Source organism: Clinocottus analis, unplaced genomic scaffold, assembly GCF_023055335.1.
Source record: "Clinocottus analis isolate CAN_PGR_092001 unplaced genomic scaffold, fCliAna1.0.p SCAF_19, whole genome shotgun sequence".
Taxonomy (NCBI): Eukaryota; Metazoa; Chordata; class Actinopteri; order Perciformes; family Cottidae; genus Clinocottus; species Clinocottus analis.
In genome coordinates, this window is record NW_027175920.1 from 13,031,230 (window position 1) to 13,049,787 (window position 18,558).

Below are 18,558 nucleotides of genomic sequence, written 5' to 3' on the forward strand. Positions count from 1 at the left end.
CTATCTATCTCTATCCATCTATCTATCTATCTATCTATCTATCTATCTATCTATCTATCTATCTATCTATCTATCTATCTATCTATCTATCCATCTATCTATCTATCTATCTATCTATCTACTGTATCTATCTATCTATCTATCTATCTATCTATCTATCTATCTATCTGTCTGTCTGTCTGTCTGTCTGTCTGTCTGTCTGTCTATCCATCTATCTATCTATCTATCTATCTATCTATCTATCTATCTATCTATCTATCTATCTATCTATCTATCTATCTATCTATCTATCTATCTATCTATCCATCTACTGTATCTATCCAGCAGCCCATCTATCTATCCATCTACCCATGTATCTATAAAACCAGTACCTGTCAGCAAGACCAACCTTGATGGCATTTCAAAGCATAGATTCAAAGACACACACACACACACACACACACACACACACACACACACACACACACACACACACACACACACACCTGCTTAAAACAGAGTTATTACTGTCGTTTGCTCTTGCAGAGAAAAGGAGTTGAACACTGTGTGAGCGGGTATCCACTCCTGTTTGTTTGACTGCGAGCCAGTAGCTGTGGGCAATGTGTGCCCCCCCCCGCCCCCCCCTCCACCCCCCACACTGCATCTACTGCAGTGCATCATCAACACTATCACCTCCGTGCCTTCAGACAGAGGAGGGCTGGCTGAACGCCTCGCAGACGTCCAACTCTGACTGTGTTCCCCACTTCCAGCTCCAGTACATGCAGCAGAGCACCGCCCGGCCCGCTCCGTGCATACCAACAATTATCACCGTTTGATTTCTCTCTTTTTGTTCGTGCGGGTCGGTCTGGCTCCAGAAGGCTCCGTTCTGCTGGTTTCCTGCGCCTGAAACACGGAGGAGACAGGGGCGTTGTAGTTGATTAAATTATCCGCGGGCTAATACGTGGCTAATGTCCAGGGAAGGGAGATGTTTAACAAATGGGGGCCGATCCCACGGGCAACCCGGTCTAATCGGCCTAATCAAGGCAGAGAGATGACACGAGTGTCCCGTAGAGATGGGATGATTTTCCAGCCTCTCGCCTCTGCACACGCTCAGAGACAAGGCGCGCTTTACATCACTCATGGAGCCGGCCTGAAAATAAACACCGTATATCCTTGAAACAGAAATTTGGTCAATTTCGTGACAGAGATAACGTGTTTTAGTCCCGACATTCGAGTGCGGAATACAATCTGAACAATTAGTTTCGCGTCCTGGAAGTTATGTCACACACTTTGTGTCTGGCTCGCAGTCCATTGCTGTTTTGGTTTTGGGAGGAGGTTGCCTGGATACCGCCTTCCTGTTGCTCAGTGGAAATGATTAAGGATGATTATCCCACCTATTATGATTTATTATTCCTAATTGAGCTGGGAGACAATACATCACCGTCTAGAGTTTCTAAATTGAATTATATCAGCATCAGCGGTGTAAAACACAATCAATCTTCAGTTTTCTGCGTCCACGTCATCGGCTCCAGACGGAAACATTGAGATTGAGAGATGGCGCGACACGTTGGACCGCGATGAAAGCTCTCCGGGAGTTGTGGGTGGATTTCTGCTGCTCGGGAATACAGGAAACGTTTGTAGTTGCATAATTTAATGCTGCATTAAGCAAGATTGTTATGCAACAACGCACCGCTGTACAGTGATCTCCTGCATTATTGCTTTCAGTGGGTAGCACGTTGAGCTCCTTATTCTTAAAATGAGAGATTCCTTCCATGTACAAAGCCTTGTAGATTAGTCCTATTCCTGCTAGAAGTGTAAAGTATTGTTTCCACTGGCTCGCAACAAAGTAAAGTTGTCTCTCTGCCATTGCGTTGAGCATTACTTTAAATCAGGCCGAGCTGGAATAAGCAGCTGGAATGGTCTGCGGTTCCTTGTCGTGGTCAAACATCCTGGACCGCAGGCGTTGAACCAGGAATAACTCCACCATTAGAGGTGAGGAGCAAGAGGCCGGCAGGAGGGAGGTGTTAATGTCTTTCAGTGGCGGGCGGTGGAGTTTGTCACGACGCCTGTTGTGCTGTTAAACTGATCGCGCTCCCCCGAGGCTTCAGTTTGAGAGTCAAGTTGGCTTCTAGTTTTAAGCTTATTTCTCCTTTTTTCCATTTTTTAACGTGGATTCATTCAACAAAATGTGTATTACTGCCGCCGACTGCCGCAATACCATTGACCAACGACAGCGCATGTTACGCGGGCTTTGTGACAAATCACAACGTCCATAATGCTAGAAGATTTTAATGCTAGCTGGCCCTTATCATGTTGTTTAACGCACTACTCTTGCATAGAGAAACAAAAGGTAAAATCTGATTGGATGAGCTGTATGTAACCAGCTGTCAGTCACGCCGTGCTGCTAGAGAAAATGAGCTAATAGGGAAAAATAATTATAATACATGTAGTGTATTTGTCAAAAACAATTAAAATATGAAACAAATATAACTTTTCATTATAAAAAAAGACAACAATAATAAAAAATGTAATTATGAAATAGATATAACTTTGTGTTTGTGTTTAGGCCAGCAGAGAAGGCTTAGCAGGCCCTGACGGCCCGCCAATGATGTCTGTCAATTAAAACAAATGTCAGGCTTTTTTTCCGGTAATTTAAGTTGGCCATAAGTAAGAGTCCATACGTGAAAAAGCACAGTAAACTTCAGGATATTCTGGGTTTCATTTTGACCGGCAAGTTAGCTAAAATGGCAAACTATATAGCAATTTACATGCAGCTTTCAAGCTAACTATTTCAGCCTGCTCGAGAGAAAATAATCACTACAGTTCCTTTTAGTTGGCCAACATTTAATTAGATAGAAGAAAAAAGTAATTAAAGTTAAGATATTGCTTCAATTTTCCAGGCAAGCTAAAAATGGAAACAGCTAGTGACATGCTATATTCAAACAAGCTAATATGTTTGTTTCCTTTTACGCTAAAGCCAAAGTTAAAGTGACAAAGTTTGTGTACAGCATAATGCAGAACGCTAGTGGGAAATGGTTTATTCCACTTTTCTAATTAATTTGGCCATATATACTCACACATATGCAAAGAGTATAACTTCAAGATAGCGTTGTCTTAGTTTTGCTAGGTCTCTCTGTATCATGGCTCCAGCTATTTGCATGCAATAATTTGACTCTCAAGGTTTATTTGTGTCACCTGGCTGCCACAGCTAAAGTTGCTGGGCTTCAACTGGTCCCATAATTAGGCTACACACACCTACATCCACAGCCTTCTGCCAGAATGGGATTGGACTGTCAGCAAATTGAGGCAAACAGTTGACTTGGTGAATTCATGTCTCATTATGGCATGCCGCACACATTTTCACCTACATCTCCCCACCCTCTACCTTCTACCTCTCGCCCATGCCCCGATACTTCCTAATGAATGAAAGTACGACAACTCGTTCACAGAGGACAGGAGTCTGTGGACTCTCTCGACGCCAGCATTCCCAGTGATGTCATGCCTGACATTCCCCGAGAATTCACAGGAGAGAAAAAATGCTACGGGACTGCCATCACTCTTTTTTATTGTGTCTGTGCGTGTGTGTGTGTGTGTGTGTGTGTGTGTGTGTGAGACGGAGGCCGTGGGAAAGGCAGCCACCTTCGCCCGCTCACACGCACACATCCAGTACACAGACGGTCAGTGGCAGGACGGGGAGGGGGAGTGTCTCCTCAGACGGAGGGGAAGGAGGGTAAATAAGCAGTCGGAGGAAGGGATCTCATCCTCTCTCGCTTGCTTGTTTTCTCTCAGTCCTTGTTTAGCTCAATAACTAGGATCCCATCCTCCCCTGTGTGCGCACACAGACACACAACACTGAGCCACGCTGCCTCGGGCAAAAGGGAAGCATGGAGTGTCGTGATGTGCGTATGGATGGAGATCTAATGGCTCCATCCTGATGGTATTTCGCCGAACAATCCAACCTGACTTGCTTTTGTCAATTGACTGTTTGTCTCTGGTGGAAATACAAAAAAAGTATTTTTTGTCAGCGCATTCTGTGTCCCACAGGTGGTACGATGACACTTGTTCCCTCACGCAGTTCACTTGATTTCGGGAATTCATGTCACAAGTTTATTTGCACTACCCAAAACTGAAGATTGTCTTTTTTTTCTGAGGGTAAAAGGAAACTTGTAGGATTTTCGGCCCAGTGATTAGATGCATTGTTTAAATTTTCCCTGCAGCGCTAATAAATAGTAAACTTTATAATTGCCTGCCAGCCATCATTAGCGAGGGCAACAGGGATGTTTGTACAAAGATGTTTTTCAGATAGTGTGCGAGGAAAATAGCTCCCTCATACATTATTCAGATCAATTTGGAGACAGACAAAGAACAAACTCGGTAGAAAAAACATGCTCGGAACAAAAATGTGCATTTTGAAATCATTAGAAGTCTCAGCAAGTTCCTCGACTCAACGGGTCTCTCTCCCTTCTCCACTGCAGGAGCGGATCTTCCTGAAGCTGTCCAACTACATCTTCACGGCGATCTTTGTGGCTGAGATGTTCATAAAGGTGAGAGACGCATTCCAGCGACACATTAGTTTGCAAAACCGTTCTGTGGGAGTCCTCTTGGCTTCCTCTTGGCTTCCGTTGCACATCCCAAGTCCACAACGATTCAGTTAATTCCTGAGTGCACTGCAGCCTGGGACTACTTACGCTGCAGAATGCAAACTGGCAGCTCAGGATTGTTTGGTACCACACCTCATCGTTTGTCTGGAGCTTCGGGAAGAAAACAAGATTAAACAGCTGCGTTTACTCCGCAAGTGTGCGCATTTTGGGTGGAGGAATCCAGCGGCAGACTCTCAGACATTAAGCTGCAGAGAAAATACAGTCTGCTTGATAGCCGCATGCACTGTAAGCCCCGAAAATACAAATGACAACAGAGTTAAGAGGGAAGAGGAGGAGAGGAACACACACACACACACACACACACACGCTCTCAGGGCTGTTTCATAATGCTAAGCGGAGGATTGTCTCGCCAGTATTCAAATGGACCGGCTTTGAATGGAGGTCCGTGCAGGCGTAGGCAGGAGGGAAGCGAAGGCTGAGGGGAGGAGAGTTCACCGGTGTCTCTCATTCAAAGCCTCTGTCTCTATTTCTGGTGTCAGTGCAGGATCACGAACGTATAGGGCCCGTCCCACACACACACACACACACACACGCACACACACACACACACACACACACACACACACACCGGGTTGTATCGTTTAAGTCTAAAGTAATCTCTTGAAGTGTGGTGCAAAGTTGTAAATTGATCCCAGAATGCTGCTTTCATGCCCTAATAATCCCTTTACAACTTTCAAGATTTACTTTGTGGTCCTTTTGAATGAGGCCCGAGTCTATAGTTCAAACTAACTTCATCTACTCCAGCAACAGTAAACCTCCAAACACCTTATTGATGCGCGGTTATCTACCGTATTTATCTACTATTGTTTTATTCTATGTATATGTTTATTGTTATGCACCTTTTACCTGGTTATATTTATTGTCTATGCAAGATAACCTTTTCAAAAAGGCACCAGAAGGAAGAGAAGTTTCTAAACCTGGGCTCAGCGGCCTCCGTTGTCTAGACTTCCGACTTCAGTATACTAATAATAATAATGACGTAATCTTAAGATATCAATCACTGGGGTCCCAGTGAGTACCATCGCTGAAACAGAAAGTGTAATTTGCTGATATTGCTTCTTCACTTCAACTTAAAGCTAGTGTAAGGAACCTTTAACCGGTTTTGAATCGGTCTCAATTCATTGCAGGTGCCTCTGTGTGACCTTCATAAGTAAACGAGAGCGCCGGTGAGCCGATCGGCTGCTTGTTCTTAATGCTCGTCATCGGTGCCGCCGCGTCGGACTCAGATGAGTTAAAATCTCGCAGGTTGACCTCAAACTCCTTCAGGTCAGACTCGCAGATCCAGACCCGGCTTCGCTGCAGTCGGGAGCTCCGGCCGCAGATGGAGAGCTCCCGACTGCAGCAGCAGCTCCTCGTGTTGCACACTGGGTGTTTGCTGCTACTTAACCTGGGTAAAGGGCAACACTGTCTGGGCCGCTTAGAAGTGAGTTTTGGTACCTTGAACACAACTGGGAACAGTGAATGTGAACTTGTTCTTTCTAATCGGTGTAACGCGCTCAACACGGAGGATTATAACCCTCAAATCCATGCGTTACAATGAAAAGCACCACGTTGGGAAGTGTCCGTCAGTAGAAGCTGACTGGACTGTCTCGTATTCATGAGGTGTGATCAGCCCCTTTGATGATTCCCACTCACATACAGTAAATGCTGCTGTGCATTGATTAACATCAGCTAATGTAAATCTTCTTCTATCCATCTCCCTCGTCCTCTCTGGCGCTCTCATCTCTTCCGTTACATGAGATGTTAAGAAATGCATGAAGCGAAAATAGCTGTCGTGGCCTGATTTAATAAGTTTGAGCTACGAAAAGAAGAAAAAAAAACAAGTCAGTCTGTCTCTATTATTATTTTTTTGCTTCGAGTATGCAAATTGCTTGATGGGAAGAATAAGGGAATAAGGGAACCTATGGTATTAAAAATGAGGTCTTGGAAAAGCTTGCAGCTTTTGCGGTTTTCGCTGCCAACAATCGCTTCCCGAAGTCAATAAGCCGTGCTCAAAGGACATTAAGCATTGGCTCCAAAGATGGCTTGATAACGAGCAGATATGGGAACGCGCACTCAAAAATAGATATTGATCCACTGATTGGTGTGGCTTTAAATGCCCTTCTTTTTGGAGGTAATATTGTATTTCAAACACACCCGCAGCCTCATCAGTACTGCAGCGGTTTACGTGACTCATTCGCCCCGTTCGGTTTCCCAGATCGTGGCGTTGGGCTGGTGTTTGGGCCACAAGTCCTACCTGAGGAGCAGCTGGAACATTCTGGATGGGATGCTGGTGATGATCTCCGTCATCGACATCCTGGTGTCTCTGCTCTCCAACTCCGGGACCAAGATCCTGGGCATGCTCAGAGTGCTGCGGCTGCTGAGGACCCTGAGGCCGCTACGGTAAGCAGCAGCCGAGGACGCCTCACGGTACGTGGCGGAAAAAATGTGTGGCTGGACGTGCTTTGTGGTAGATATTACAGGGCCAGTACTGACGGACCACACAAGTTTGGATCTCTCCATTCGCCCGGACTCATGAGATAATAACAGCGCCGGATGTGGATGTTTTCTTTTGAGATGGAGGTGAAACAAACTGAGCTTTCTCTCAGCTCTGACGTGTGCAACCGTTTGGAGCTTTTGGGAGATGTGTGTGTGTGTGTGTGTGTGTGTGTGTATGCACACTCCTCGGCCCTTAGCTTTACTGTGTGTTCGTGCCGTTTGCATGTGTGTGTGTTTGTGAGTGTGGCGCGTCGCTTTCGACTCGGCTCGCAGACGCATGCTCGCTGGCTCATCTGTTGGAGGGGAGCTCTCCAGGCTTCGCCCTACCTTTTGAATATTCATCACAGTCCTCGGGAAGAGCACACAAATGAAATATTAATTTTCTCCCTGCCAAATTTACCCACTAAACACGGCTGATTGTTCCTGTCTCTTTGCGTCGATAGCTTTCACCTTTGACACAAAAGTGAAATCTTCTTCCGAAACTTATTTCGCTCTGCCGGCCTTCAAGCTTTCTCTTCGTCTTCATACTGCGCCATTTTTTTTCTGTCACACATCAGACCATCAAATCCTTGTAATGTAAAAAGGTCAATGTGACGACGAGTTGGATCGGGCTGCACCAAATACAGCCAAATACCGTCATAATTTCTTTCCCGTTGAGATTGTTGAATAACGCTTTGAATGACTGTGTTACAACAGCGCTACAAGTATGAAAACGCTACAAGTATCAGCGTACAAGTATCAGAACTCTACAACAAGTAGCAGAGTACTCCAACAGTGTAGTAGAGCGCTCTAGCAAGTAGCAGCAGACAAGTAGCATAGCACTACAACAATTAGCAGAGCGCTAAACAAGTAGCAGCGTCCAAGTATCAGCGTACAAGTATCAGAACTCTACAACAAGTAGCAGAGTACTCCAACAATTAGCAGAGCGCGGCAAGTAGCAGCGTACAAGTAGTAGAGCACGACAACAAGTATCAGCGTACAAGTAGTAGAGCACGACAACAAGTAGCAGCGTACAAGTAGTAGAGCACTACAACAATTAGCAGAGCGCGGCAAGTAGCAGCGTACAAGTAGTAGAGCACGACAACAAGTAGCAGCAGACAAGTATCAGCGTACAAGTATCAGAACTCTACAACAAGTAGCAGAGTACTCCAACAAGTAGCAGAGCGCTAAACAAGTAGCAGCAGACAAGTAGCATAGCACTACAACAATTAGCAGAGCTTGACAACAAGTAGCAGTGTACAAGTAGCAGAGCACTACAACAATTAGCAGTGCGCTACAACAAGTAGGTTGGTAGTACTAGAACCTTCTGTTCTTACCTTTCACAATAAGAGCCCGAGACATCGCCACTGCAAAACTGTTTACCAAAGGGAACTCAAATGCAAGAGTGAGTTGTAAATATATTCCCAGCTCCCAGTTACATTTTTTTTTTTTACAGACTCACTTCCTGGTTCATGTCATGACGTACACGTACTTCCTGCAGGTCAGTCAGCCAACTCGTGTGAAATGGATTTTTTTTCTGTGACTGTAGACACATCTGACCCGGCTGCAGAGGTGAACATAGAAGCCTCGCCTCCACGTGAGCGGGGAGGCTATCGAGCAGCAGCAGAAGAGGAAGCAGATGATTCAAACATACGCCTACATACTTCACAGTGCGGTTTAGTTACCACAGTGACGGCGGATTACTGCAGATAAAGAACTCGTAAATGGTACATTAATGTGACATTAAAGGGCCCACTTGTTGTCAAACAAGTGGCTTTCTAATTAGATCTGGTGCCACGATGACTGACTGAGCACCTGAAAAGAGCTCCTGAAAAGAGCAGCAATCAGGTTTCCCTCTAAACGCTGCTGAATCCTCACGTTTACTCCTCAGAGGGCAGTGGGCCCGAAGCTGCATCAATGTCAAGTTAGGGAGGTTTTAAAATACGAGGCCATTACAAGTGGGAATTCAAGGCATTTTTTTTTCAGTTTCAGGGGCCGGAAATATTTTTAAAAGCAAAGGGCAACCATTTCTCTCAGGAGTGATGTCTTCAGTTTGAGGAAAATGCAAAATGGCATAAAGGAACAGGATTAGGGAGGCTGTAAAGACCGCCAGAGAGGGAGCGGGGATGAAACAGGAGAGGACGGGAATAGAAAAGGGAATAAGCTGAGCTTGGTTGCCTGGCTCTCTCCTCCGCCGAGGCTGCGGATGAGTTACGTGAAAGCAAAAAATCATTTTACATGGTAGTTATTAACTTTCTATCCAAAAGGAGGTGCGCAGCATTAAAGGCTACTGCATAAGCTATTAGTGTGCTGTGGGTATGCTATATGCATTGGTAACCGTGTACTGCAAGTACTTAAATTGATGTTAAAGAGATCATTTAGTCCGGTCAACACAGTGTTGAATTATTGCTTAGGTCCCATTAAAACCGTGTTTCTGTTTAAGTAGCGATTAAAGATTCCTTTGGGAGCTACTGTACGAGTGCTTCTGCCAAACTCAACAACGCAAACCTAATATTTTTAATAGAAGCGGTTGGATCTGTTTGTTAGGTACCTAAAATGCACTGCTGTGAATTGGCTTTTCATTCCAACCAAAGTAGCATCTCCCCCCCAAAAAATATGTAAAGTAGGCTCGACTATCGAAATATGAAGCCAGACCTGTCACCCAAAGTTAATATTACGCATTATCACACGTCCTGCTGATTCATGAAGTCGGTAAACAAAAGTGAAAGTCAGTTAACTAAGTTTCCATCCTCATCTTTAGTGCAATCTATTGCAAATCAGCAGCCCGACTAGTTTAATTGTTGCTACTAGGCTCATTTCTGGGTAATCAAATCAAGTTAAACTCAAAGGCCTTTGACTAAAAATAGCAACAACAAATGTAGTGTTTTCTCTGTGGAAAAAAAACCCCTGAAAGATGTGGGATTGAAAAGTAAAGCCTTTAACTGCTGTAATGTCTGTAACAATGCCATTTCCAGTAGGAAAATAGCCCTTAAAGGGATATTGCAGAAGTCTTAGTGCAGGGTACGAGAGCTGCGAGTGGTGGAGTCTGACAGCTGTAGGCTGAAACACAGGAGAGGAATTTACACAGCGAGGTGATTAAGTTCACACGCAAAAAGAAATAGCTGCTGCCTCATTCTTTATTCCCTCTTCATCCCCCGCTCACCTAGCAGCCCTCTCCTCCTCCCTCTATTTCCTATTTTCTATCTCCCCGCGTCTCCTAATTACACCCTGTGTTTGCGCCGTGGGAACACGTCTGCCACTTGTTGTTCTCCTTCCTCGGTGCGAGGGACACGGCGGGTGGAGGCGGGAGACGGGCGGGTGAACTCCTTCCCGCTCGAAAAACAAGGACACGCTGGGAGCTGCTATGAAAATTATGCGGTAGAGGTAGATCAGAAATAGCGAGGCGCCTCCTTTTTCTCCCCGCGGCTCTCCTCCCGTCCAGCTCCTGCTCGCCCCGCCGTTCTTTTGGCTTTGTGTGTGTGCGGCGTGTGCAAGTGGAGTTTTATGGAGAGGAACCCGTCGCCGCGCGCGCGTCCCTCCTCATCAGAGTGCATTGACTCGGCATGAGAGGCTCGTCTCTCCGCCTGCTCCCCTCCTCAATGAGCCTTCTCACTTCAGGGTGTTAGTCGGAGCGCAGAAGCAGAACATGGTGGAGAGGTTGGCTGAGGGGTTTTTCATATGCAAAAGCAGCACCGCGTGGGGACATTTGGTTATGTGGGATCCGAGGGATCGAGCAGTAAACGATGCGTTTCCGTCCCTGATGAACTTACTGACTTCCCCCGACTTGCACTTCAGCCTTTCTTTCTCTCAGTTTCTTCATGTGTTCTCCTGGGCGTCTTTCTCCTCTCACTTCTTTATGAAAGGTTGACAAGTTGAATGGATCAGGAGCGTGGAGGGATACAAATAAACTAATAATAAAAACCTTGAAACACCCAAATTAGCTAAACATTTGACACCCCGTCTCTCCAAGAAAACAAGGAATCCACAAGCATCTGCAAGCAATTTGTGCAGGGTTTTGTGTTTCTACTCCACTGCACAGAGAGATATGTCATAACTGCTCAAAGAGAGTCTTCTCCAGACAACAACACTTAGACCGGACATCAATCCTCGCCTCTGCCGAGCGAGCCGACGCATAAATGTTCTCACAGCAGCACAGGACTGCATCTCGTCCCCAGCAGGGGACGCGTGCGGCGGCGGCTCTTGAGCACCGGCGCCCTCTGTAGCTCGGCAGTGGTACCGCACCTCAACAGAATACCAAAGTGAAAAGCGGTGAGGCGTAGCCATCGGCTTGTTATTTTTCCGATGGGGCCTATTGATCGGTGGTCGGTCCTGGCCCCCTTTCATTATGTCGGGTCGTCTCCTAATGTGCGATCGGTTTTCCCCTTCACTCAGCCGTGTGTGTGAAGGGAAAACCATGCAAGTTAGACACAGGCGGACGGAGGCAGAGCCGAATATCACCGGAACAGCCTCTTTCTCTTTGTTGCATTGTTTTTCTCCTCGAGGCCTTTTCATGTGTCATCTTATGCCTGCATGTGCGTGTGTGCTCATGCATGTACGCATACACGTGTTGTTTGTGTGTGTGTGAGCCTGTGCAGATGGCAGGTTTTACATTGTGTGTGTGATTTCTTTTTTTTTTTTTACCCTGTCGGAGAAGCTCAACTGCAGTGCGGTGCAGTGCCGGGTGCCATGCTGGCACTAATTAAACATCAGTCTGTCGGCTAAATTGGATGTGTCTGCTTCCTTGACTGCAGAAATGAAAGGAGGCAGAAAGTGAAGTGAAGGAGTTGTTGTTGTTGTTTTTAAAGCGATAGAAAGATAATTGAACTTGTCAGTGGGCCAACAGGTGTTTTCTTTTAGACTTGAAATGTTGTGGAATGGGAAGAAGAGCTTCTGACTGGGTTAAACAAGGGAAACCAAGAAAGCGTGTGTGCAGACACGTCCAGGGATACACGCTCCATTTGGACCTAAGAGGGCCCTGCACAAGCCCTAACATCCGTTTACATTGCGTGTGTTGCAGTGTGATCAGCAGAGCCCCGGGGCTGAAGCTGGTGGTGGAGACCCTGATGTCGTCACTGAAGCCCATCGGCAACATCGTGGTCATCTGCTGCGCCTTCTTCATTATCTTCGGCATCCTGGGAGTGCAGGTGAGAGGGGAGGGTGAGGAGAAGGGAGGAAACAGAAACAAAAATATAGACAATAAAAACCAATAGGGCCGTTAAACTGCACTGTGGAAGGCAAACACATTATCCTTTCTCCTCTTGGTAGTACTTGCATCACGAAATCCCAGCACAAAAAAATGTTTTCCTCCCGTTGCACTCTGTACATTATAATTCATACACTAGCACATTTATGTATACGTGTATCTGGCCGTAATGGAGCTCTCATGGCTAACAGCCCAAGGATCAATCTCTCCCAACGAGCTACATGCCCTTGGAGTACTTCAGGCTCCTGCCTATCGACATGTTTATGTCTATGAACCAGATGTAGAAGTAAAGCCGTGTCACAAAGGGGTCATCACTTAATAAAGTGACTTATTTTTATAAATAGTCTGAACTGCACCTTCGGTGTTTGAAAAAGTGCAAAATGTTGGAAGTTCCAGTGTTGTTATTCACTGACTCATGATCTATTTGTGATATATTTTATACCAAGAACATATACTTAGATGAGATGCTATGAGACGTTTCTGAAACTTTCAACAAACTTCGGTCCATTTGGTTTTTTGACCCATTCTTCTGTTAATAACGGGCAAGTCTGTGTTTTTCTCCCCGTAGCTCTTCAAAGGGAAGTTCTTTGTTTGCGTAGGAGATGAAGTCATGAACATCACCAACAAGTCTGACTGTTTGCTGAACAAAAACAAATGGGAGAGACACAAGTACAACTTTGACAACCTGGGACAGGTGAGGCATCCGACGTGCCGAGATTTCTGCTCAATAAATGTGTAAATAAATGTGTTTTTTCCCCCCGCTGCTGCTTCAATATTAGGTTTTGGCAAGCATTTCAGTGTAGTATGTATTTCTCTCACACCGTGTCTTCCCTTTCTCTACCTCAGGCCTTGATGTCTCTGTTTGTTCTGGCGTCAAAAGATGGCTGGGTGGACATTATGTATAACGGACTAGACGCCGTAGGAGTTGACCAACAGGTAAATACATTGAAAGTCTTAACATAAAAGCACACAGTTAAAGTAAAGTAAGACCATCGCTCATATCGTTTGGCTATAGCTGAAAAAAATCATGTGGGGCCATCCCGCTCAAAAGTATTTACTTGGCCAACAGGTATTCATAATCCTCTGTACTTTGTGTGTGTTTCAGCCCGTAATGAACCACAACCCGTGGATGCTGCTTTACTTCATCTCCTTCCTGCTGATCGTGGCCTTCTTCGTGCTCAACATGTTCGTGGGTGTCGTGGTGGAGAACTTCCACAAGTGTCGGCGCCACCAGGAAGCCGCCGAGGCCAAACTCAGGGAGGAAAAGAGACTGAAACGCATGGAGAAAAAGAGACGGAGTAAGGAGAAGGAGCTGGCTGGTCGGTAGTCTTTCCACATCTTTCTGAGTCCTGCTTGATTTGAGCCTGAGCCTTTTGTTCTTTTGCTTTTTGATTTGGTTTGGCCGAATTCGGAAGAACGCAATTAGTAAGCTAGTACCAACTACAGATGCTATTCTGCGGTAGAACCTTCCCCTTTCCTTTCCTTGTCGGCCCTCCGGCCAGTTTTTGTCCGATGGTCACCTATTGTGGCTCCGCAGACTCCAGACTGTGGAGGCTCTTCTTCAACTCCAGCAACAAATTGATCAAGTTAAAGAAAAGCCTCCACAATCGGCTGCTTTGCAGAGCTAGGACAGCTGACCGCTGGCGGTAGCATCCCCCCCCCCCCCTCCCCTGCTCCCTTACCTTGCCTGGTCTTCTGTAGACGTCGTGCTTGGGATGGCCCCTTGGAGCATGCCCAGTGAGTGCTGGCAGACGGGCTTGCATGGTAGCGGGTACACAGAGCTAGAGGGAGGGGGAGTCGTTGGCCATTCAATCGCCACAAAGGAAAACGAGACGACCCCCCTCCCTTCCCCTCTTCTGCATGTGGTTTAGTACAGCCGAAGGGGCAGGGAAAGACGAAAACCTTCAAGACAATGAAGAGCTTCCCCCTGTAGTTTTCTGAGATCCATTTGGGTGAGATTTGTAGGAGTTAGCGTTAATTCCCTGCCCGTTCCCACCTCCCCTTTGGCTGTAAAAGAGTTGGTGACAAACTGCTTGGTTTGGTTTTGTATACTTTCCACTGTCTCCTTTGGGCAGAAACGCCAGTGCTAGCATATGCTAGCATTAGACCTTTTTGTGGATTTGGTGCCTCGACATTTTAACCACGTAATCCAAGGCACTTCATTCAATTTCTACAAGGAGCAGTGGACATTATTGTTTTCTTAAAGTGCCGTCTATATGACATGATCGTTTTCTTTGACAATAGAAATGTTTCCATCCAACTCTTGAGAAATACAGATGGAAATGGATCTTCCTTTTTCAGGAGGCGTCTGCCAAGGGTATCCAATCAATCGAGAAACTCTCCCAGACCCTTGCTCACTAACACATGTACACGTTACGCCCCTTCTCCTGAAAGCACACAAAACCTTACATATTTTGAAGTCCGTCTCCCTTTTTTCGCTTCTTCCTTTTCAGATATTTTTGGGTTGAAAAGGTTGTTAATTTTTTCCACTGGCTTGGTATTTTTTTGCCAGGAAACCTTTTCCGGTACGGTTTAGGGCCAAAAACAAGTCTAGATGTTGGTTCATTTGGAAAATAGCGAGACAAAAAGGCTTCGAGAAAAGAGATATCTTACTGGTGCAAGTCTGTAGAAAACAGTTTTTAAGGTGGTTGTAAATGTCTACTTTGGTTCAAGAACTTTGGTTTGAGAGACAACCGAACGGGTTCCTGGTTGTTACAAAACAAAAAAAAGTGTTAATCCAAAGAACTGGACTCAGAATTACTGGAAAGACAAAACGTAGGAACATAAACCAGCTTAATCTGTCATCGCTTCCTTCTGACCTTACTCCATCTCTCTTTCCCTCTTTCTCTCTCTTTGACTCTCTCCTTTTTCAAACTCTCAGTCAACCTTCCTTCCTTGCTTTCTTCTGCTTCTGTCTGACTAACACGGTCTCATTCCTCTAGATTTATTGGTTCCGGGGGTGAGTTGGGCCCTCTCTGAAGGCACATTGAAAGGTACAGAGTTTTCAGCATGTTCTGTGTGTCCCTTTTTAAAAAAAAAAAAACCCTCACCACCACCGACCACGACCACCCACCATGGTGGCTAGGGTTTCCAAGTTCAATGATCACGGGAGGTAGGGCCCCATCCCGCGTCCCCGCCCCCCTGCCTCTCTCCCATTAGCTCTCCGTTCGCTGGACATGCTGTTACCTGTTTTCTCTGTCGTGGCTTTGTCTTTCACAGCACTTCCACACCCACCGCGATCCATCCACCGTCCACGGCACTGCACCGCTGTACCACCACCACAACCACCACCACCACCACAAGAAAAGGAGACTCTTGTCTCGTTAGGGTGGCAGGGAAACTGAGATGGGGATGTGGTGAGACAGGGAAAGGGCACTGACGGGCGGCAAATGTTGGACTTGTTTGTTGGTAAAGGATTCCAGAGCGTATTTTTCCTCACAAACCAAGGACGCCGCAGTCAAATCATTCTTACAGGACACAAAGAATAGTTCCAGTTTACTGCATCCACTTTTCTCTGGGGGTATCCATCTTTTCTGTTAGCTGTGATACTGTTGTGCTCAGCAAAGTAATTGCTGAGATCCAGGAAGTGTAGGGCAAGAGGCATGAGCACTGAGATTATTACACAGGTTGTAATGAGACAAGAGCATTGATCCATCCAGTGAAGTGGAGGTATTTCCTTAAATAAGAGAAACATTTAAACCTGCTGATGGCTCGAGATGAAAAGTCAGAGGATCACCAACGTCTTTGGAGTTCCTGTTGGGACCATGAATGTCTACACGAAATGAATCTGCGATCCCTTCAGTAGAGATATTTCAGTCTGAACCGAAGTGGTGGACCAACCGACTGAGAGCCTTGCCAGCACAACTAAAAACAAGACTAAAGGTCAACAATCATGCCAGCAGACTATTGAGGCAACCTCGGAGCCCGTCAGTTATCGGCCCGTTGAGTATCCCGCCTCTGGGTTCAACCGGCAATATTACTAATTACCAGCTAATGTGAAGCTAATTTGAAGTGAATAATGAGTAGATACATTGTCATCATATAGATGCTCGGCGTTGATACAAGTTCTTTCTCTCCAATCTGCATACAAGCAGCGGCTGCTCAACCGTGATTGGTCAATACCAGACAGCAATGCTTCAGATACCAGAATCTTCTCCTGTCACGGACAGACTCTGCATTCACATGCAGACATGTTCATGGTGATTACCAACTAACCATATTAGTTAAGCACGTTAGTATACTAACACGCTAAATGAATCCAAGACAAATATATCCGAAGAAGCAACCTTAAACTTCCAGTTATTATTACCAATAGGAATGGTGGCCAAAGCTCTTGTAATGAGGTCCACGTTTCGATAGCTTGGAATCATCCTTTAAACTTCCCTGAGTGGCGTTTCTCTTGTCGAGCATTGTAATTACAACTCAGTGCTGCTACAGTAGATCAGAGCGTGATCAGCCTGTACAAGTGGTGCCCTCTTGGGTAAACGGGATCTCTCTCTGGTGCTGACGTTTTAATAAAACCCTCTTTTAAAAGTCACTGGCCTCCATTAAAGGGGCATCGGACCACAGAAATTCAATCAAGAGCATTCTGTTATTTTCCCATTGAGTCTGTGCTCAACTTTAAAGTTTAATTTGAAAACAGCCAGCGCCAAAATATGTAGATGTACCACAGTAAATTAAACTGCAACAAACTCCATTAGAGTATCTAACTAGTTTTTCCAGCTGAAATCTCCACAGCTTTGGCCCCAAATGTTGTTGTTGCAATAAAATGGTATTTGTGTGTGTGTGTGTGTGTGTGTGTGTATCAGGGGGCAGATAGCTGCAGAACAGGTTGTTAAATATGCAGGAGCAGCTCTCATCCCCAAATCCCCTCTTCTCTCAGTCTGAGAGGCGAGCAGGACCCCAACCCGCCCCGTTGCTGATCCTGTGCGGCATTTCCCAAGTGCTTGCAGTATTTTGTTATTTTTACCCAAAGGCAACTGTAGAAGTGCCAAGTATACAAAACAAACAGAAAGAATGCAGTGAGCTAGTCGCGTCTTTAGTGTTAAGATGGTCAACACTCACAAAATACGGTGTTTTTGCAAAGGCTATGACGTTAGCAGAAATGTAGCACTCGATAGCAATATTACCAAACTTACAGGATTCGTTGTATTTGTTGTTCACGACGGTGTTTTTTCAGTGTATGACTAGGGTTCAATAATGAGTTTACAGCGTCCTTTTGGAGTTTAGATGCTGTCCGTCTTGAGCGCTTTCCCTCTCCATGGAACCTGCGGTCCAGAAAACAAAAGTACCGTCACATTTTCAGAACTTTGGCATTGACTTGGTACTGTTGTATTGGTTCTTGCCATTTCCCTAGTGTGTGTGTGTGTGTGTGTGTGTGTGTTTGAGTTTGCGGACTCCTATCGTTAGCGGAGGACAGGAAAAAAGAGAGAGGAGACATTTGAGGAGGCAGATTATGATTTTGCCTGAGATGATGATGGAGGAAGGAGGAGGGATGCATATGGGAGAGGTGGTGGATGCACAGACGCACACAGATTCAGGTTGTGACCATGTAGCCACAGACATGCATGGGTTGGAAACACACGTGTACACATGGTTTTCTCCTTCACGCCAATGGGCTGAACGCTCAGGTCAGCATGCTGAAATGCTCGCGATGACAGTACGAAGATGGGGTGGATTATCCGATGAAGCATCCAGTCCCCCAACAAATGTCTGAAAATAAATGCCTGTTGCAAGTTCCTAGAGCTCAAAGTGTCATCCTCCATTTGCTTAATTTGACTGAAAAGCAGTCAAAAACCGAAAGGGTAACTACTAGCGAGACAAAAGCAGCTCTGCTCGTGCCATTCCTCAAAGTCCTCCGGGAGCTCGATGCCGCTACGAAACCGAAACCCGTTCGCCAGAAATTGTGTTGACATACTGCTGATTTGTTTTGCCAGTTCCATTTTGTGGGCAGCGTGGTTGCTGCCAGGATTATGTTCGGTTGGAATGATTTGAAGCACCGCACTCTTGTACCGCCCGGACGTTGCATGTGGGTGGTTCAGGGTGGACGCTGGTGTACAAAACACAAGACTGTGTCACCAGAGACCGGTGTTCACATCCTGGTTTTAGGCAACAAATCCCCTTTGATTCAAGTCAGGGGAACATTGTGTGCTTGTCGAAACCAAATGGTATCTTTCATAGCAAGCCAGACCGCAATCTTTCGTCGAGATCGTTTGAAATCTCTTCCTTAGCCAAGTGCCCAAAGTTATTAACTGGAAA

General features: G+C 45.8%; 1 protein-coding gene across 14 annotated transcripts in view; it reads left to right on the forward strand.

The window, feature by feature from the left end:
* The window catches only part of cacna1g (calcium channel, voltage-dependent, T type, alpha 1G subunit), a 126,014-nt gene that overhangs the window by 76,217 nt on the left and 31,239 nt on the right, over positions 1-18,558 (forward strand). For 7 of the 14 annotated variants that reach the window (XM_068582987.1, XM_068582985.1, XM_068582978.1 and 4 more), the window contains 7 exons: positions 4,455-4,523; positions 6,838-7,022; positions 12,115-12,241; positions 12,869-12,994; positions 13,147-13,236; positions 13,406-13,598; positions 15,243-15,293. In XM_068582987.1, the coding sequence (XP_068439088.1) occupies positions 4,455-4,523; positions 6,838-7,022; positions 12,115-12,241; positions 12,869-12,994; positions 13,147-13,236; positions 13,406-13,598; positions 15,243-15,293 (841 nt within the window). Of the gene's footprint in view, positions 1-4,454; positions 4,524-6,837; positions 7,023-12,114; positions 12,242-12,868; positions 12,995-13,146; positions 13,237-13,405; positions 13,620-15,242; positions 15,294-18,558 lie in introns of all 14 variants that reach the window. The other 7 variants (XM_068582979.1, XM_068582986.1, XM_068582980.1 and 4 more) reach the window with 2 other exon arrangements.